The sequence below is a fragment of the Lepidochelys kempii genome, chromosome 27, assembly GCF_965140265.1.
Source record: "Lepidochelys kempii isolate rLepKem1 chromosome 27, rLepKem1.hap2, whole genome shotgun sequence".
Classification (NCBI taxonomy): domain Eukaryota; kingdom Metazoa; phylum Chordata; order Testudines; family Cheloniidae; genus Lepidochelys; species Lepidochelys kempii.
The window spans coordinates 10,417,610-10,438,577 of NC_133282.1; the positions used below are offsets into that span (position 1 = coordinate 10,417,610).

Below are 20,968 nucleotides of genomic sequence, written 5' to 3' on the forward strand. Positions count from 1 at the left end.
TCTACGAATAACCTTCCATTTAATCAACTGCTGTATGATGCTGAAGACTACTGCACTCAGCACTCCTTGAGATATACTAAGCTGTCTGTTTCAATGAGAGGCCTAGAATCCTGGACCCCACCAGCTTTGGCTGCCCACAGGTGATGCCCTAATCTGGGCATCTGCATGACACAGAAGAAAGCTGATGGCAGGTCCAATAGCTGGTTGGGATGGGACTATAATTTTAAAGGGCACTGCTCTTTGTGAATACTCCAACCCCTTTCCTTGGCAAGTGTGTTAGGAAAAACTTTCCTCAGTTTTATTTCAGCTACCTAGTTTCACAAAGAAACCCACTCCAGTGCGTTTTAGATTGGACCATGTCATCTTAGGTATTTGCCCAACACCTCTCTAGGTGCTGATGGAATACAGATTGTTTATTTTTATTAATAATAAGCCCTTCCAACATGAATAATTTCTTTTCTTTTCTTCCAGGAAATAATTAAGTTGTTGCCCTTCCATAGGATTTTTTTGGATAGACTGGAAGAGAACGAAGCCATAGATCAGGACCTCCAGGCATATATCCTTCATCGAATACACAGCAGCTCTGAGATCCAGAACAACATCTCCCTTAATGGCAAAATGGACAACACTACATTTGGCAAACTCAGTTCTCACCTCAAGACCTTGAGCCAAGGGTCCTATCTATACCTAAAGCTCACTTTTGATCTCATAGAGAAGGGCTACCTGGTACTAAAGAGCTCCAGCTATAAAGTAGTCCCAGTCTCTCTCTCTGAGGTTTACCTGTTGCAGTGCAATATGAAGTTCCCAACACAGTCTTCCTTTGATCGGGTTATGCCTCTCTTGAATGTGGCCGTGGCATCTCTGCATCCATTAACGGATGAACATATATTTCAGGCCATTAATGCCGGTAGCATTGAGGGCACACTGGAATGGGATGACTTTCAGCAGAGGATGGAGAACCTCTCCATGTTTCTTATCAAGCGTAGAGACATGACACGAATGTTTGTTCATCCGTCTTTTCGAGAATGGCTTATCTGGAGAGAGGAAGGAGAAAAGACCAAGTTTCTCTGTGACCCTCGGTAAGTAATTGCAATAAAAATATCTGCAGTATTTCACTCTCGCTCATCCTAATAATCTTGCTACTGTATTTTCCACTCCATGTGTAAGCGGAGGAATAGTTCCGCTCTTGTGGGGAACTTTCCTGGCTTCTGCACTGCCGCGGTGAAGTGGGCTAGCGAAAGGATCTGAGTCCTCGCTCCCACTTCCTTTACCCAGTGGCCTCCCTGCCCTTGAGGACTCCCCTTCCACTCTCCTGTCTGGCAGAGTCCTTGTAACCCCAACAAGGCTGGGCCCAGGATTCCTGGGGGGCTCGACCCCCAACCCTGCTGTGGTCACCTAGGACAGGGGTTAGGGTGTCCCCATTCTGGGGTACTCTCTCTGCACCGGGCACTTCTCTGACCCACTGACAATTACATACAAGTTAAAGCAAATGCAAGTTATTTAATCAACAATTAATTTTAAAAAGAATAAGGAAAATGGGAAAGGTTAAAGGAAACACATCAACCCGCTCGGTGGCAGGGAACATCACAGACAGTGTCTCTGGAACGTCAGGGCAGTTCACAGTCTGCTCCTTGTAAGTCCCAGGCCCCTTCTCAGGCCCTGGCTGTGCTGCAGGGATGCTGTGGGTCGGATTGCTCTGGTGGTGGCCACAGGCTCTCAGGCTCTAAGTGGTAGGACCCTTCTGCCCTGTGTCACCCCCGCCCTGTCAGGGTTACGATCCAAGCCTGGCCTGCAGAGCCTCTTGGCTGAGGCATCTCCCTGTGCTGGGCCCGCTGCCCAGGGTCCCCCTCGGTCTCCCCAGCTGCTCGCGATACCCGGCTCCAGACTGCTCCAGCCCCAGCTCCACCACTCGGTCTCTGCACGGCTGCTGCTGCTCTGCCTCCAGCTCCCTGGGCTGCTTCTCTGGCCCCTCTGGCTCTGGTTGCTGCAGCTCTGCTCCCAGGACAGGTCTGCTCTGCAGGCTGCTTCTGTGACTCTGCTCCCAGCACTGACCTGCTTCCTGGGCTGCTTTTCTGGCCCCTCTGGCTCTGGTCGCTGCAGCTCTCCTCCCAGGGCAAGTCTGCTCGATCTGGGCTGTGCCTCTGGCTTTGGAGCTGCAGCTCTGCTCCCAGGACAGGGTCTGCTCTCTCTGGGCTGCTTTTCTGGTCCCTCTGGATCTGGCCCAGCTCTGCTCCCCAGCTGAGGTTGGGCCCCTGCTTTCTCCTTAGCTCGGCCCCACTCTGTCTGACCCAGGCAAATCCAGCTCACACGAAGACGGGACCTCCCTGGCCTCCTGACTCCCTGATTAGCCTGCCCACCCTGTCATTCAGGCTGACCTGGAGCATTGGCCTCTCCCCATTGTTCCTGGGGACTGTCAGTCTCAGGGTCCTGATTCCCCATCGACCCTTCCCCTTTTAGTACTGGGAGCTAGCCACCAAAACACCCCACTGACTGTTAATAAGGGGGCAACAGTCCCCTTACACATGCATCTGATGAAGTGGGTTTTAGCCCATGAAAGCTTTTGCCCAAATAAATTTGTTAGTCTCAAAGGTGCCACAAGTACTCCTCCTCCTTTTTGTTGATACAGACTAACACAGCTATCACTCTGAAACCTAATAATCTTTGAATATGGATAAATACAGTACAGACTAAATGGGAGATTCTTAGTCCATCACATCTGCAAAGGCATATAATCGGTCTGGGATAGATGATAAAGAGATGAAAATCAAACAACATACGGACATATATATACAATGAGCTCGATTCAAAAGCCATTCTGTACATGGAACTCCCACTGAATGTTTTCTGAATGCAGAATCAGGCCCCATTGTGTTTTTGGAGTGTGAATTCATGTTTAAAGGACACAATGACCATCTGATAAATTATTATTGTGTTCCTGGCATAGCTGTGAACATAAGTTATATCAAGTCACTACTAGACTTTATAGTCTGTTTAAATGCACTGATAGCATGAGAATATTACTACACTATTAAAAATGTATCTTCTATCTTTCAACCTCAGATTGGGTACAGGTGTTGTCTTCATCATTTTAGTTGTACATCCCAACAGTTCTAGTTTCACTTATATTAGCCCATTCCCTGAAACAGATATATTAAAATTGGGAAAGTCATTCATATTCTGAGCCCCTCCAATGCATCTCCTTGAACCGGTAGTCGGTACATAGTGATAGTATCTGCTGAAACTGAGCATTCAGCCAAGGTGACAGCCACTCACCTCATTAAAGCAAGTTGCGGCTGTTATCAGTGCCAGGGTAAAGAATATATTTACCATCTCCGGTATGGAGCTTCTTGGTAAACAGGATTTAGTAGAAAAAATAACATACAGCTGCTCCCAGTGGAAATCCTGGCTGCTTTAGTAGATTTCTGCACAGCTCTCCTGTTATTTAACCCTTGCAATGCGTCTTCGACCTCTCCGCAGTTATCTTTATATCAGTGTTAATTATTTACGTTATAGCTTTCCTCAGAGTCATTAGATACTTCTCACCATGCAATGCTTTTCCCACCAGAGCTTTCACCAGAGTTATCTGCTATTTGCAAAGCCATTTAAATGCATGTCTCTCATTTATTTTTAATCCGAGCCTATTGTACTGAAAACATTCTCCCTAATATCCACTTGTGCTTAGCCCAGATGCTTTCTGACCATAGTAATTTTTGACTGGATGTACACAATTTCATCAACTAAGATGTGAATCTCTAATGCACTAGCTACTAATTACTTTACTGTTTTATCACAGATGGGACAAAACTGTGGGTTTAGGTGCAAGCTTTGACACTTGCTGTTGATAATTAGTCATGGCATACATTTTACATGAAAATAAAAAACATTTTCTTCCTTCTCTACCAAATACAGTAAAGTTAACCAGAGCACATCTGATGGATTAGGCATCAATTTTTTTTACACGGTGTATGTGCTGTAATAATTAGGCAAATTTGTAAAGCTGTGCAAATGTGTACAGTTCTGATTCTCAGGATTCCAAGAATGTCCTTCTCCTTAGTTTTCGTCTACATGGGTTTATGCCTTCTGAATGTGCCTTTGAGCTCCAAGTTTGAATGAACTCACAAACTCAAAGCAAAACTCAGGCAAAACTGCTGTTTCACCAGGCTCTGCACTGAAACCATGCACAGCCAGAAATTTCACATGGTTTTAGCATGAAATCATAAATCAGCCATGGTTCACTCTGAAGGTAACAAACAGTTTGGGCTGAGCTTCAGGTTTCATGCAGTTTTGTAACCTTTATGCACAGTGTGAATGTTTTGCACAGGCTTCCCAACTAACACACGTCACCTGGAGCTTTGAATCCCTGTACTGTAATGATGCTGATCATAGAATATCAGGGTTGGAAGGGACCCCAGAAGGTCATCTAGTCCAACCCCCTGCTCGAAGCAGGACCAATTCCCAGTTAAATCATCCCAGCCAGGGCTTTGTCAAGCCTGACCTTACAAACCTCTAAGGAAGGAGATTCTACCACCTCCCTAGGTAACGCATTCCAGTGTTTCACCACCCTCTTAGTGAAAAAGTTTTTCCTAATATCCAATCTAAACCTCCCCCACTGCAACTTGAGACCATTACTCCTCGTTCTGTCATCTGCTACCACTGAGAACAGTCTAGAGCCATCCTCTTTGGAACCCCCTTTCAGGTAGTTGAAAGCAGCTATCAAGTCCCCCCTCATTCTTCTCTTCTGCAGGCTAAACAATCCCAGCTTCCTCAGCCTCTCCTCATAACTCATGTGTTCCAGACCCCTAATCATTTTTGTTGCCCTTTGCTGGACTCTCTCCAATTTATCCACATCCTTCTTGAAGTGTGGGGCCCAAAACTGGACACAGTACTCCAGATGAGGCCTCACCAATGTCGAATAGAGGGGAACAATCACGTCCCTCGATCTGCTCGCTATGCCCCTACTTATACATCCCAAAATGCCATTGGCCTTCTTGGCAACAAGGGCACACTGCTGACTCATATCCAGCTTCTCGTCCACTGTCACCCCTAGGTCCTTTTCCGCAGAACTGCTGCCTAGCCATTCGGTCCCTAGTCTGTAGCTGTGCATTGGGTTCTTCCGTCCTAAGTGCAGGACCCTGCACTTATCCTTATTGAACCTCATCAGATTCCTTTTGGCCCAATCTTCCAATTGGTCTAGGTCCTTCTGTATCCTATCCCTCCCCTCCAGCGTATCTACCACTCCTCCCAGTTTAGTATCATCCGCAAATTTGCTGAGAGTGCAATCCACACCATCCTCCAGATCATTTATGAAGATATTGAACAAACCGGCCCCAGGACCGACCCTTGGGGCACTCCACTTGATACCGGCTGCCAACTAGACATGGAGCCATTGATCACTACCCGTTGAGCCCGACACTCTAGCCAGCTTTCTACCCACCTTATAGTGCATTCATCCAGCCCATACTTCCTTAACTTGCTGACAAGAATACTGTGGGAGACAGTGTCAAAAGCTTTGCTAAAGTCAAGAAACAATACATCCACTGCTTTCCCTTCATCCACAGAACCAGTAATCTCATCATAAAAGGCGATTAGATTCGTCAGGCATGACCTTCCCTTGGTGAATCCATGCTGGCTGTTCCTGATCACTTTCCTCTCATGCAAGTGCTTCAGGATTGATTCTTTGAGGACCTGCTCCATGATTTTTCCAGGGACTGAGGTGAGGCTGACTGGCCTGTAGTTCCCAGGATCCTCCTCCTTCCCTTTTTTAAAGATTGGCACTACAATAGCCTTTTTCCAGTCATCCGGGACTTCCCCGGTTCGCCACGAGTTTTCAAAGATAATGGCCAATGGCTCTGCAATCACAGCCGCCAATTCCTTCAGCATTCTCGGATGCAACTCGTCCGGCCCCATGGACTTGTGCACGTCCAGCTTTTCTAAATAGTCCCTAACCACCTCTATCTCCACAGAGGGCTGGCCATCTCTTCCCCATTTTGTGATGCCCAGCGCAGCAGTCTGGGAGCTGACCTTGTTAGTGAAAACAGAGGCAAAAAAAGCATTGAGTACATTAGCTTTTTCCACATCCTCTGTCACTGATCATCTCAGTTATTGAACTTTCCCTGACCTTGAGTATACATGCCTGACAGGTGCAGTGTCATGAAGTTCATTCTTACTAGTATAGTGAGGGGAAACCAATTCCTCCGTTGTTCCAACGTTCCCGCACCACAGAACTTGCCATTCAGAGCTCAGACAACCTGTAAAACTGAGAGAGTCATTTCTGTGGGCTTTCAGGCATCAGTTTAGTCCCAAATTTACCATCTTAACCAGATGAAACCATAAATCGCTGTAAAAGGGGAGGAAAAAACCTTTTGTAAATATGAAATCCTAGACCAGAGCTAGCCAGGCTTCACTCACTCACAGTAATTTTTGCCAGAGGCAAAGATGAAGCACTCTGATGGACTGCAACAGAAACAATAACTAGTACTGCTTCCTGTGCCCAGAGGGCACGTCCATACCTACGGAAGGACTATTAAAAACCTCTAATGCGTTATGTGTGCTAATTGTATCATATCCTGATAGAGAGAGAAGTTGGGTGGGGTAATATGCTTTATGGGACCCACTTCTGTTGGTGAAACAGACAAGCTTTTGAGCTACACAGCACTCTTCTTCAGGTCTGAGAAAGGTACTTATAAATAAAATGCGGTACATATCAGTCATCGATAGCGCCCCGGAGAGTTAGCTATTGTGTTGTGTAAGGCTTCTTGTCCCACTCTCAAGGTAAAGCTGATGTTGAGCTCAGAGCGTGGTAAGCCCTCATCAACAATTAAGATGAAAAATCACTGTGTATTTTCACTACATTAATTGGGGCACAGCTTGCCACTGATTTGACTAATAATAGGACAAGTGTGTGAAGACTTGCTTGCATTTTGTTTGCTCATGGTGAGCTTGATTTTTTTTCCCCAGTAAAATGGGAATTGACAAGGTGTGGTAGCTATGTGAAGCACAGTTTAGTTCCCTTGTGCTGAATTTCAGAAACAAGCAGCTAAACCTAGGCTTGTTGACTTTGCAGAGAGCTACTGTAGAGATAGTGGTTGCTGAGGCTGATTCTCTCATGAGAATAGCTTTGAAACTGAAGTGTGACCATGTGAAACAGCTCTTAATTGACTTTCCCTGACAGAAGTGAACAGATTTGGAGGATGTTATGGAGGAAACTGAGATAATGGGACCTGGGTCAGCAGCACTGCAGCTGGGATGGTCTTTTTCCTTCCATTAATAAGACTGGAACATCCATTGTCCCATCCTCTCAGCAGAACAGAAAAGGAAAAACAAACAAACAAAACGGCTAAGTATCGTACTCAAATTTAACACATGCTCTTCTAGCTACATACAATTAAGCAACAAACCTCCTGCCCTCCAGATTTTTCTTTTAGCCTGTTGTGCTTCTAGCTTTCTTCTTCCCTGAATGCTCAGCGTGAGTTTTCTAACCAAAGCAAAGGCTAATTGGCATTGAAGGGAAACACTATCATTCTAGATTATCCCACAAGGGAGCCCCTCAGCGCTGACTGTTTAATAATAGGACACAAGAAAAGCTCTTGCCTGATTTTTTAACCAGCATTGTAACCAGTAATGACTTCTGCAGACCATCAGTGTAGTACTGTTAGCCAGTTGTATTATGTGATATATAATATAAAACTATATACTGGGAGACCATTTTTTAAGGTTTATGCATAAGGGGGCAAACTTATCATTGTGCATTTATCGTTCACTCTGCACTTCTGGACCTAAATGTTGCTATAATGCTAAGGCATTTTTTGCATAGACTTTTATTTTAGAACCTTTCATGCAATGATTTCAAAGCGATTCACAGACTTAGGAAGGAAGGTGTTGTTATCTCTGTTATAGATGGGGGGAAAATGAGGCACAGAGAGTTGAAGTAAGCAAAGCACTGGGAGTCAAATGTAGATCCCAGGTCTCCTTACTCCTTGTCTGCCTCTTAACCACATCAAACATGTTCAGAATCTTTCAGCTAGAGTCTCCTTTTCTCTTTGCCTGTGTTGATCTCAGCAAAGGTAAGGAAGGGACAAGGTAGGCTGGTAGCTTCCTTTGCATCCCCTTAATTCTGGCTCTGGCCCCCGGGGCTGCACTAAATTTCCCAATCTTGTCATCTCTCTCTATGGGCCATTGCTCCAGTGTAGAATAGCTGGCGACATTCCCTTCTTCTCCTGACACCTCTGTGCTGGTCAGAGAACGCTCCCACACACAGTTACACCACTGTGTAAAAAGGTGTTTAGGGTAAGGGAGCATTTGGGCCTTCAACCAGGGCGGGATTAACCCATAACTGGGCCCTAAGCAAACATATACGTTTGGGCCTCTACCTTCGAATATGAATAACGACAGACAGCTGATACATGGAGAGAAGGGGAAAAAATACACTTCGGTGATGTTCCCTCTCATACATGCCCTGGCAGTAAATTCCCATCCCAGCCTGTTCACGTGCTGCTGTTAGGGAAGGAAGTGGTTTCTTTAACCAGTGGCCCCGCTGGGAACAGCAAAGAGAGTTTCAGCTGTGTGTGAAGACTGTCTCTGCCCACTCATCCGCTGATGCAGGAAACTTCACTCACCTGAACGAGCAGTGTTGCAACCTGGCACATGGGGTTGCCACAGAACTCAAATTTGTCCCAGCCGCCCCTCCGTCATGACACGTGCTGGGTCACAATGCCACTTACTCAAGTGAGTGAAGCTCTTTAAGTTCATGAATCGGTTAAAATAAAATAAAAATCCACTCCCCCCCCACACATATTTAGACCCTATGCACATACCTAGTTTGTATATTCATCAGCCTGGCTCTGCTTTCCTCTCATAATAAAATGCTCTCATGGTATATCTGTTCAGATTTAAAATAATGAAAATTACAGAGGTCACAGCTTTGCTCCTGTACAGTGAGATCCCCAGGAGGGAGTGAATTGCTGTATGATCAAAAGTGTTACCTCCTTCCAGTACCTACCAGGTTGTATAGGCAAAGCAGAGCTAGGAAATCTCAGCTGCATTTGTATTTATTAAGCTTGGCCTATGAATACATGTAATGAGAAATGCTCTATATCTACAGAAATGAGGCAATGCCACTTTTTCTCCCTCGCTGTCTCAAGAAGGATTTATTCTGCATGGAGTCGATTTTAGCTAGGCACATTTCTGTTTTAAAATTGAAACTTTTAAATGTGTGGTTGTGTCTTTTAGGGGGACAGTCACCCTCTTTTCACCCTCCTAAATAAGAAATGCAAAAGAGAGGTACTAATCTGAGGGAGCAGAATGTCATTCATTAAAAATGTCTTAGGAAAAATGGCCTGCTGTGCACTGTGCATTTTTACTAAATGAGGGTGCAGTTCTATCCTCCTAAGACCCTGGCTTACGGCTTTATTGCGGAGGCCTTGGACAGCTGCAGCAAGAGTTTCAGAGGTGCTGAGCACTTGAAGATAAAAGGAGCTGCAGGCACTCAGTATCTTTGAAAATCAGGCCACTGGAGTCTTGTTGAGAGCACAATGCAGAGGAATAAATCTTTTGCAGTAAATTTCCTTTCAGTACACAGAGAATTAGGCATACAGCCGCTGTCTATTAATATTAATAGGAGACTTCTTGCTAATACCCCAGGAAAGCTCTATAAAAATTAATGAGAGCTACTAGTCCTCTTTGTTTCACCTTTGCAGAATCAAGTCAGTTCATATCAGTCTTCAAAACTCTTAAGTAAAGGTAGCTTGGTAATAACATCTTGTAGGAATTAGGGTGCAGTAGCAATCTAAACCGAATGTATGAAGCTGTAAACCAGTATCTTGAGTTGCCATGGTTTCCAGTGGAATTACCTTATATCATCATCCAGCGTAGGTATTTTACATTCTTTTTTCTCTCCCTACGTCTCCACAAAATCATGCTGCAGATGGAGCTCTTAGTTAATCACAGTTCCGGAAGCGACTATTTCTATATATTACCCAGCAAACTTATGTGTTTGTGCAAATTAGCAAAAATATGACGTTTGTATTTTTGATATATAGCCTAGTCTCTCTGGGAAATAATAATGCCGAAATGAAAAGGAACGGATGTAGAAAGTTTGGAGACAACAAGCAGGAGATAGTGTAGATGACTCGTATAAAAATTCATTTACACCTCAGTACTGCAAACTTCTTAAAACGCTGCTGCTTTCTTGTGTCACACATTGGCTTTTTTTAATAGTCTAAATTTCGCTTCAAATTGCATATCTTGGTTTGTCATTGTGGAGATACGTTTAATTGTTGAATGCATTCATTCGTCTATTTTCAGTAACCTGAGACTCCCTGAAGTCTCTAAGCAATACATTCTTCTTTATAAGTAGCTGGTGTGGTAAAGGGTTCTCAGAAAAGATGGGGACAAACCTGAGGGTGGTTTTGTTTGTGTGTTTAATGGATTTTATTCAGGGAGGTGAAACTGCCATTTCAGTTTGAGGAAAAGAAAAATTACAGTTTTAACAAGAATTTTTTTAATCCCTTGTGCACATGCGTGTGTGTGTGTGTGTGTATAAAAAACCACACATTGTGTATATACTATACATATATACACATATACACACACTCTCTCTCTCTCAAGTCCAAATTTCAAAACGCTCACACCCAGCAGCTCCCATTTAGGTACTGAAATGAAGTGGCCATATTTCAGAAGCAGCCATTGTTTCCAAAGGGAGCTGCTGGGTGCTAAGCCCCACTTCTTTAGGAGCTGAAATGGGAGCTGAGCGCTTCTGAAAATCTGGTCCTTACTGGACTCCAGTACTGTGCCATTTTCTGTTTTCATCAATGAAACTCTGTCTCTTTCCTTCATAGCTCAATACCCCCATTTCTGTTTTACACCCCAATTATCTATTTGCTAGTAAGAAAATTAGTTCTCCCATATAGTACCTCTCTCCAGGCTCAATATCCCATTCTGTTTGATACCCCAATTATTTTTGATCAATACAGATAAAATGTACCACTCCCTGTCATTATTATTCTTTTTATGTTTTAGTGGCTGCAGACTCGTTTGTTAAGGCACATTCACACAAGAAATCAAATACATTAATCACAGATTTAGCTCAAGAAATCAAATCTCTTGGTTCTGTCTTATTTTCGCCAACACTTTCAGCGCTAGTGTGCTCTGCATGCCCCCAATCACGTATATACGCCAAGGCACTCAGCTCACTGGGACACAGACACCAGGGATATGGTGTTGTGGTTAGTTATTTTACGGTGCCCAGAGGGGTGCTGGGTGCTGTACATCACAGATAAAAAGACATGAGGCCAGATTCTCCCCTAGCTTGCACTCTGTGCAGTCATTTTCACCTGCACGCAGCCAATGTAGGGTGGGTACAAAATGCTATCCAGTCAGAATGCTAGCATTGTGCACAAACTTCACACAGGTGAAATGTTGGTACAAGTGGGCAGGAGTGGTAGTTTGGGGCACCGTTGTGCTCCTGGTATAATAAATGTAATAAGATGTGGGTATTTTCATTGCAATATCCCATTTCTTTATCAGGATAAACTGGGAACAAGCTTGGGTTCCAGACGTTGGGTCATCATAAGTCCTTCAGTTAATTAAACTGGCAAACGCTGCCTGTACCAAAGCATAGTAAGTTTGCTGTGCTGCCATCATTGGGAATAGTACTGTTCGGCATCCCAGAAGCCTGCCTGGAATGAATAGGGCCGTCTTACTCCACTACGTTCAGTGTAATCGCTATAAAATAGCGAGGGAATTTATCACAGCTTGACGAAACGAGCATAGGAGACCCATTACCTTGTGTAAGTAACCCTGTAGACCGTCATAAAGAAATGCCGCTGTTCCTTGAGTGACTCTGTTTAGTCACATTCAGAAGTACAGATTCAAGATATGATAAAAAAACATGCTGCTAACCAGGGTGGGAAATGTAGCAGGGACTGTTGAGGGCAGTATAAGCTAGCGTTGTAATAATAATCAGAGTGAAAGCATTGGACTAAATACAGCTGTGGCATTGGTGGAAAATGTGAAAGAAGAAAAGTGATGGTTTAACTTGGTCTCAGGTGGTGGGTCTGCTCTTTTAATGAAGTGCTGAAATGCATTTTTGAACTGAAAGAGTTGGGCAGGGTTGCAGTCCCAGTGTCAGTCTGCACAGAAGATGGGAAAAGCTGCCCGGCCCACGAAAGCTTATGCTCAAATAAATTTGTTAGTCTCTAAGGTGGCACAAGTCCTCCTATTCTTTTTGCCACCCAGGCAGATTCTAAACCGTGATTAATGACATGGAGATCCAAAATAATTGTGGCCACCCAAAAAAGACTTTACCATGAATAGAGTAGCTCACGGTTACCAGCTTGTGATAGACATAGCCCAAACACTAACAGAGACAATGCTGTGTGTGTGTTTTGTATACGGTAAAGGTCCCATTTTAATCAGCTAAAACGTACATCTAGTTTGCTGCTTCTCATTTTGCCACCACCCTCATTTCCCTCCAAGCCTCCTCCCTCAGGCCCTGGTCCAGCAAAATACTTAAGCCTGTGCGTAACTTTAAGTACACAAGAAGTTCCATTGACATCAAAGCATCTGCTTGCTGCTTTGATGCACCAGGGCTTTCGTACATCCTTTGCACTCCACTGTGGTTAGAACTGGCTGTATCCTGACCCAGGTTCTCTGCCAGTGGATCTGCAAGATGTTCTGGTGGTTCTAAAACTGTTCGGGGCCACACTTTTTTCAAATGGCCTTTCATTGTGGTCTGCCATCAAAGTATTTTGACTCCAGCTAGTTTTATTGATCAGACAATTGGACTGCAGTAAAACAACTTGCACTGTGGATGATTGTGAAAGAGCAGAGGAAGTGAGGGAGCTGTTTGCAGAAGACTTGAAGCCTGGAGCAGACTTGCTAAATGAGCTAACCAGAGACACCAGGCACAGGTAGGGAACCTCAAGTAACTGGTTCCTTGTAAGAAAGCTGAAGCAGTTGTTTGAGAGGGGAGTCAGCTCAGAGCAGGACAGCTGCAAGCCAAACACCAGGGTGGGTACACCCTAAGAACTAATATAGAAAGAGGACTATGAATGAACCCCTTGTCACACCCAGGCTGTGAGGTAAGAGCCAGGCCTCAGGACAGATTTTGGGGACTTTGTGTTTTGCTTTTGAGTTTATATGTCTGAATAAACCCTTACCCCAATAAGGGACAAGCAACATTTGAAGGAACAAGTGTGTGGAGTCTCTGTAGAGGGAGAATAAAGGGCACCCCGGCAACAAGAGGGCACTCAGACCAACTCATTTACAATAACCCTGCTGCTCAACCCAATCTAATTAGTCCACTGCCCTCTCCCAAATGGTAGCACTTTATAGTGATTACTCTAAGGAATTTTTAGGTGACTGCTCTCCGAAACCATTGAAAGTAAAAATATAACTGTATGTCACTCTATCTTGAGTTGATGTACCATCCAATAATTCTTTAGACTCTGGACTAAAAACCACTGTATGCTGTACAATTTTCATATCTGAACACTGAAAACGCACATTGAAATAATCCATTCTGTATCACTGTCCGCAGGAAAAAGATGCACCTTGAACAGAAATTTATCAAAGAAAACAAGAATGTTTGCTACATTAAAAATGCCTCTTAAAGCATCCTTGTTATGACCATATGATGGGTTGGATCAGAAACCCCCTGGGAGCTCCCACCTGATGTGCCAGGACTACTTCTGCCCCTGCTTTCCTGCCCAGTCAACTTAGGACTTCAGTGCCCTGCCTGGTTTGAGCCAGACCCACTAGCCTGCTGCAAACCCAGACCCACGTCTGAACCATGTCACCTAACAGCAGAAGGCTTAACTGAAAGCAGCTTACAGACGTGTGCCTGTCATTAACACTCAGATGCCCAACTCCCAATGGGGTCCAAACCCTAAATAAATCTATTTTACCCTGTATAAAGCTTATACAGGGTAAACTGATAAATTGTTCACCCTCTATAACACTGATTATTAAATTGATAAATTGTTAACCCTCTATAACCCCCCCCAACTATTAATACATACTCTGGTTTAATTAATAAGTAAAAAGTGATTTTATTAAGTACAGAAAGTAAGATTTAAGTGGTTCCAAGTAGTAACAGACCGAACAAGTGAATTACCAAGCAAAATAAAATAAAACCCGCAAGTCTACGTCTAATAAAACTGAATACAGACAAAACCTCACCTGTTCCAGTAAGCTTCCTTTTACAGACTAATCTCCTTCTAGTCCGGGTCCAGCAATCATTCATACCCCCTATAGGTATTGTCCTTTGTTCCAGTTTCTTTCTTGGGGGTGCAGAGGCTCTCTCTTTAGCCAGCTGAAGACAAAATGGAGGGGTCTCCCACGGGCTTAAATAGACTTTCTCTTGTGGGTGGAGACCCCCTCCTCTCGCCAATGCAAAGTCCAGCTCCAAGATGGAGTTCTGGAGTCACCTGTGCCAGTCACGTGTCCATGCAAGACTCACAGTTTTTACAGGCAGAAGCCACTGCCCACCTGGCATCTTGAATGTCTCCGGAAGACATCTTATGTGGATTGGAGCCTTCTAAGATGCACTGTTCCCTAAGTGCTTCTTGACTGGGCACTTAACTTCGCAAATTCCTTTCTCCTGGAACTGACCAAATGCTCTACTAAGGTTATTTAGAAATCAAGCCAGGATGTGGCCAATATTTATAACTTCGAATACAAAAATGATACATGCAAACCAATAGGATTAATAGATTCAGTAGATCATAACCTTTACATAGATATGTTAGATGGCATATGTAGCATAGAACATATTCCAGTTATGTCATATATATTCATAAGCATATTTCCATAAAGCCTTATGGGGGGCACCGTCACAGACCAGGCCTCAAATTTAAAGATCTACAATGACCAAAATAATCTTTAATAGAGGGCCTGATTCTCCTTGAACCTTGTGCAGTAATTTACCCTTATGGAAAGGGGGTGTAAAAAACTTCAAAAGCAGGATCAAACAAGAACAGGTGGTGCAGTGGAGAATCAGGCCCAACATATCCAGCAGGTTAAGGTGCTAAATATATTTTAAATCCAGGATCATGGGAGTGCTTAATTTAGAGAAGGCTTAGTTACTCTATCTATTACATATATTTCTTAAGTATTCCTGAGATTTCTTGTCACAGTCTTAAGGCCACACCTGTTTACTTAAAATACAAAGTAATCCATTCGTAACAGCCAGTGAGTCAGCTGAAATGCTTATAAACTAATCTAAGACATAAGGATTTCTTCTTTGCTAACAGAGATTCACCTTGTCAAACTCATATTAAAACAGTGGCTTTAAATCCTTTTTTTTTTTAAATAGTTAATATCTTTTGTTGCCTTTAAATCTAAAGGGTGGCCATAGATTTTCCAATTCCATCCATGATGCTTCCCTGGGCTGCTTCTGTTATCTGCCATTATTTCAGGCAGTTCAGTGCAGATGTTCCCCTGAAAGAGTTCTTGGTGAGAATTCATCTACATAATCCTGGATAAACTAGAGACGTTTTGCTTCTCTGGGACAGCCAAGTGTTTACTGTAGTCTGAGGCATGTACTCTCCTGTACATAATAAAATACAGGCACAATGTCACCAGTGCAAATAGAATATTAAACAAAAAATAAACCTTGAGAAATATTAATATTACATCAGGATCATTAGCAGAATTTCAGAGTTTCAGCTGATTTGCAACACTGAGATGACTGCTGATCAAAGAGATGGGAGGAAACTTGGTAACTTTCTATCATGAATCATAATGTTGGTAGAGATTGTTAATGCCCTGTTAAAGGAGGTTAGAGTGCCAACTTTCGCCAAATGAGGGGGTTGTTAGGCACATGCACAGTAAACGGTCTCTCGACGTCTGAAGACCTTGCTAGCTACCATCCTTTTTCTGCCCTGCCCTTTCTGGAGAAGATTGAGAATGTGGTTCCAAGAAAATTTGAGAGTCAGATTTCTTTGATCCTGTCTCAGTCCTTGACCTAGATTTTAGCCTCCATGTGGATATGTCTGTGGTGGTTTTATTGGTAGCTGTTCACCTCCTAACAAGAGACAAAGGTCAAATGACCTTGCTGATTTTATTACGTCCATCAAAAAACTTTGGTCACAGGATTTTGTTGATTTGACTGCAGACCCTTGCAGGGTAGACCAGTCTGCATCAGAATGATTCCATGCCTGCCTTTTAAAGACGTCCCAGAGTGTGGCACTGGGCAATTACCCCTTGGGCTCTCTTCTATGGGATTCCACAGTTTTCTGTTTTGCCATTTCTCCTGATGAGTATACATGTCAAGCCATTGGGTGATAGTGAAGCAGACTGGGCTATGCTAGCACCAATATACAGATCCTATGTACAATCCTGTGTCTTATATTCATCAAAAATTAAGTGCATCACATATCTGTTTGACTGAGATAGGGTCTTTGTTAAGGCTTTCAGTTAAGATTGGACGTCTTTCTAAAAGACATTCTCCAGTTAAACCACAAATTAAACTTGATACAGAAATCACTGTGTGAAATTCTCTAGCCTGTGTTATGCAGATGATCAGACAAGATGATCATAATGGTCCCATGTATCCGTAGTCTCAGGGACTGACTTTTGGTTGTGTGTTTAGTACCTAGGACAATGTGGTCCTGTCTATGATTGGAGTCCCTAGTCTCTACTGTAATATAACAAAATCATTGTAATAATTATAATATGAATGACTTCGTCTAGATAAGGAAGAGGTGGGCAAACTACGGCCCGCGGGCCATATCCGGCCCACAGGACCGTCCTGCCTGGCCCCTGAGCTCCCGGCCGGGAAGGCTTGCCCCCGGCCCTTCCCCCACTGTCCTCCCTCCCCCGCAGTCACACCGCCGCGCAAGCAGCACCCACCCACCTACCAGGCTTTCCAACAAGCCTGTCTTGCCGATTTGAGCAGCTTAATAAGGGGGCGGAGGTGGGAAGGAGTTCTTGGGGGGCAGTCAAGGGACAGGGGGCAGTCGGATGGGGTGGAGGTTCGGAGAGTGGGGCTGTCGGGAGACAGGGAGCAGGGGGGGTTGGCTAGTGGGTGGGGTCCTGTGGGGGCAGTTAGGGATGGGGTCCCAGGAGGGGGGGTCAGGGGACAAGAAGTGTGGGAGGGTGGGGGGATCAGAGGTCCCGGGGGGTCTGTCGGGGGCAGGGGTGTGGATAGGGGCAGGGCAGTCAGGGGACAAGGAGCAGGGGGGCTTAGGTAGGGGGTGGGGTCCCGAGAGGGGGTGGTCAGGGGACAAGGAGCTGGGAGGTTCTGAGGGGGGCAGTCAGAGGGCGGGAAGTGGGAGGGAGCAGATGGGGGTTGGGGCCAGGCTGTTTGGGGAGGCACAGCCTTTCCTACCTGGCCCTCCATACCGTTTTGCAACCTCGATGTGGCCCTCTGGCCAAAAAGTTTGCCCACCCCTGAGATAAGGTGATTTGATTTTAGTTGGCAGAGGAAAGCAACCAAAGAACATCAAAGGGTAGGGATCTTGCCCCAGAATTAGGGAATGCACCTGTCCTTGTCACACTTCTTCTGGATCTTCAATTACTTTTAGATTTCCAGGTGACTTCTGTGGTTCAGTGTACAGTTGTTCATCTCTCCATGGCAAAATCAATTAAACCATTCTTCTTTACTGCAGACTTTACTGCTCCAAGGTATTATTGAATCAACTAGCTTGGAAAGAGTGGGATATTCATACAAATAAGAATAGCACCTGTACTGTTGTAAAATTACAAAGATTTTGAATTCTCCTGCTTTACAACCTAAGCTGATCAGTGTTTTATCCCATAGGGTCTGATATTGCACATATAGGTGCATTTCCTATTTTGCCTGTGTTATTTCTTGCATAGCATTTAACGAACTCTATATCCGTTCACAGTTAATCTCTATAATAAAACTCCAGGATTGTCGTTCTGAAGCCTAGAATGTCTGCTGAGTCAGTGTGAAGTGATAGAGACAGCCACAGGCATGGCTGAAAGCTCTTTTGGTTCCTAATATCACCAGGTTGAATCATCACAGGGTTGTGTGATCTGTTGCTGTACAATTTTTAAATTCTCAGTCATTTTAATCACACCCATGTGGTGCAGCAGAAAGGCATGCCATGCCAAAAGTCCTACATAATTATGCTGTCCGAGTAACTCAGTCAACCCACACCCTTATTCTGCAGCTAATTTACATACAGCAATTTCATTGGTTATATGAGGGAGACTGCACAGATGGTGGATTACTTGGCCCAGCTGCCACAGTTCTTCAAAACCACCCACACAACAACACAACCAGCACACACAATATCCCCAAACACACACAGCGCCTCACTGCAGCATCCACCCATCATTCGCCACCTGCACGAATCAGCACAAATCTCCCAGCACAGAACAACCCCCACACAAATCAACAACTCTCCCAGCCCTTCACACACATTTGCCCACCTTCCTTCTTACTGTCTGCGAGAACCAGATGGAGTGTTGGAGTCCAAAGGTTCTGTGGTAGTTGGAATGTGACAGCTGATCAGAAGGTAGGAGTAACAGCTGTACAGGGTAACAAAGAGGCGGTTGTGTCTCCAGCCAGGGGGACAGCCCTCTGTACAAACTGTGGGGAACATGGACTTTTAAGTTCTCAGCCATTTTGACTTTATAAATTATACAACACAAAATCCCAAAGCACAACCTCCCCAAACACAAGTCAACACAACCGCCCTTCGTTCATCACCAACACAACTCGATAGCACGACCTCCTAGACACAACAACACAAACAGAACACACAATAACCCCAAACACAGATAGCTCCTCACCACAGCAAACATCCCTCATTCGCCACACACACAAATCAGTACAAAATCTCCCAGCACTAGACGCATACTTGCCCACCCTCACTCAAATTTACCATAAACTTGAGCAGCAAAGCTGCATTTCCTGACTGGTACATGAAATAAATCATTGGTGCAAAATTCAATCAGTTAACTTCAGTGATCTAATGATCTTTCAAAAATGCCCACCATGAATGGTGAATCTTTGTGCTCTGTGTGTGTGCTGGGCAGGACATTGGCTTAGAGCATTTTTGTTTTTTCAGGAGACATTTTTGCAAACTGGCTTCCTTTTAAGAGAGACGTTTCCGAGATGTCTAGTAGAAAAGGAGACACTTGTCTTTGCTGGGATAGGAAGTACTGTGTGCACTGCAGTTCTAATAGAAGTGCACTGTGGAGCTCTGAATAAAATATGAACATGAGTCTCCTGGAAAAGCGAATTCACTGGGCCCAGTGTCAACTGTCTGTATGTCGGAGGGTTTTCATCAAATTAGCTTCAAGAAAGGCAACTTGGATGTAAATCAGGGAGCTTGGAATTTACAGAGCACAAAGCAAATCTATTGTGGCTGATGCTCACTGACACTGCCAGAGTCGTATAAAGGGGCCTTAGTGTAACAGTGCCTTAAATTGGGAGTTAGTGTAATTTACACCTATTTTAAATCCCCTTTACTTTGCTGGAGTGATAGAAAGTTATCTTCGTGTAAAAGAGAATCAGGCCCGTTAGCTCTTTATCTTCATCATCCATTGTAATCTTTGGGCACATTGAGAATTTTTCTCAAATCACAAAACTGGAATTCTGAATGTGAGGATATGTCTGTGGGCAAAGAATGTAGTCGGCAGAAGATACCTACTAAAGCAGGAAGGAAGAGATGGAGGAGTAGTTTTAGGGATAATACAGCTTTCCTTAATCTAGTGATGTTCTTCCTGTAATTCTTTTGTATTGCTACATGATGTAATGAAGTTGACAAATCAACTGGGGGTGTTCCCCCAACCCACAAGAGAGACTCATCCTCTCCAGACAAGGTGCTCAGGAAATAGCTGAATAAACCGGGTTTGTTGCATGCCTTGAAAGAGTAAAAACAAAAAAAACAACCCCACGCCCAAATCCTAGGCTTTTTTGGACAAGCAGATTAAGTGAGTTCCTCCCTCATCCTGAAAACACTGACCAGCCTGGCAGCATTCAGAGTGTTAACTGGAATCTGCTAGTTAAGTTTAACTGCCGGGAATGTGAATAACAGAAGTGGATCTCTGTGAAGAAGTCAGGGCACAACCCATGCAGGGCTTTGTAGGTTAAAATTAACACCTTGGTTTGCTTTTTGAATGTGCTGTGGATAATGAATGATGGAATGTAGGGATGTGCTTGAATATCAAATTACTAACAGCATGTGAATAGTGATATTCAGTTCTCTGTCAATGCCCCTTGCTTTTCACTTTTGGGCCTCACCCAGGGTGAATTATGTGATGCTTTTGTGATTAGAATCCATGATCACTAGGGACTAAGATAGAACCACCCAGTTCATGTTCATTGGTGCCCTCGATCTGCATTTGAACCCTGGTCTCCAATGGTGAAAGCCCAGAGAAGAAACCTACCCCAAGCTGATTTGTTTATGTGGTGATGTAGTTTTCTCTTATGGTGAAATACTGTAATGGGAAGCCCAAGTTTTTTTCCTCTTAAAATGGAACTGTGAAGAGAAAAGTTTGACACCGTCACAGCTCACCCCTATCTGATGGCACTAATACGACAACATGGCATTGGGCAATCCTAATACTGATTTGTAAACTCTTCAAAGCACCAAACAAGATCAGTTACTCATTTAGGCCCAGTAATTTTTGTATGATTGATCCTTATTAATTTTTTTAATTAAATTTGTAAATGTGTTTATTTTAGCATTTCTAGAGGAGTCTAATTCTTTTCTTTCCCCTTAATTAACATTCTGATCTGTGTATACAAACCGTGGACCGCATTCTCATTTAAAGTAAGGCCCCTTTATGCTGCCCTGGCAATTTCTGTAATCTCTCCAGCTGTGTGACCGATATAACATAGAAATAATTTGCCTTTCCACTTCTGCTGATATTGTTTCTTCTCAGCCAGCAGGTGTCACTGTTAAACAGATTCAAGAATTCTAAGGCATGCAGATGAAGTGAGCTGTAGCTCACGAAAGCTTATGCTCAAATAAATTTGTTAATCTCTAAG

The 20,968-nt window shown here is 44.0% G+C and overlaps 1 protein-coding gene across 18 annotated transcripts in view; it reads left to right on the forward strand.

The window, feature by feature from the left end:
* TANC2 (tetratricopeptide repeat, ankyrin repeat and coiled-coil containing 2) overlaps positions 1-20,968 on the forward strand; it is a 693,994-nt gene that overhangs the window by 610,056 nt on the left and 62,970 nt on the right. For all 18 annotated transcript variants that reach the window (XM_073325985.1, XM_073325979.1, XM_073325984.1 and 15 more), the window contains one exon: positions 472-1,079. In XM_073325985.1, the coding sequence (XP_073182086.1) occupies positions 472-1,079 (608 nt within the window). The remainder of the gene's footprint in view (positions 1-471; positions 1,080-20,968) is intronic.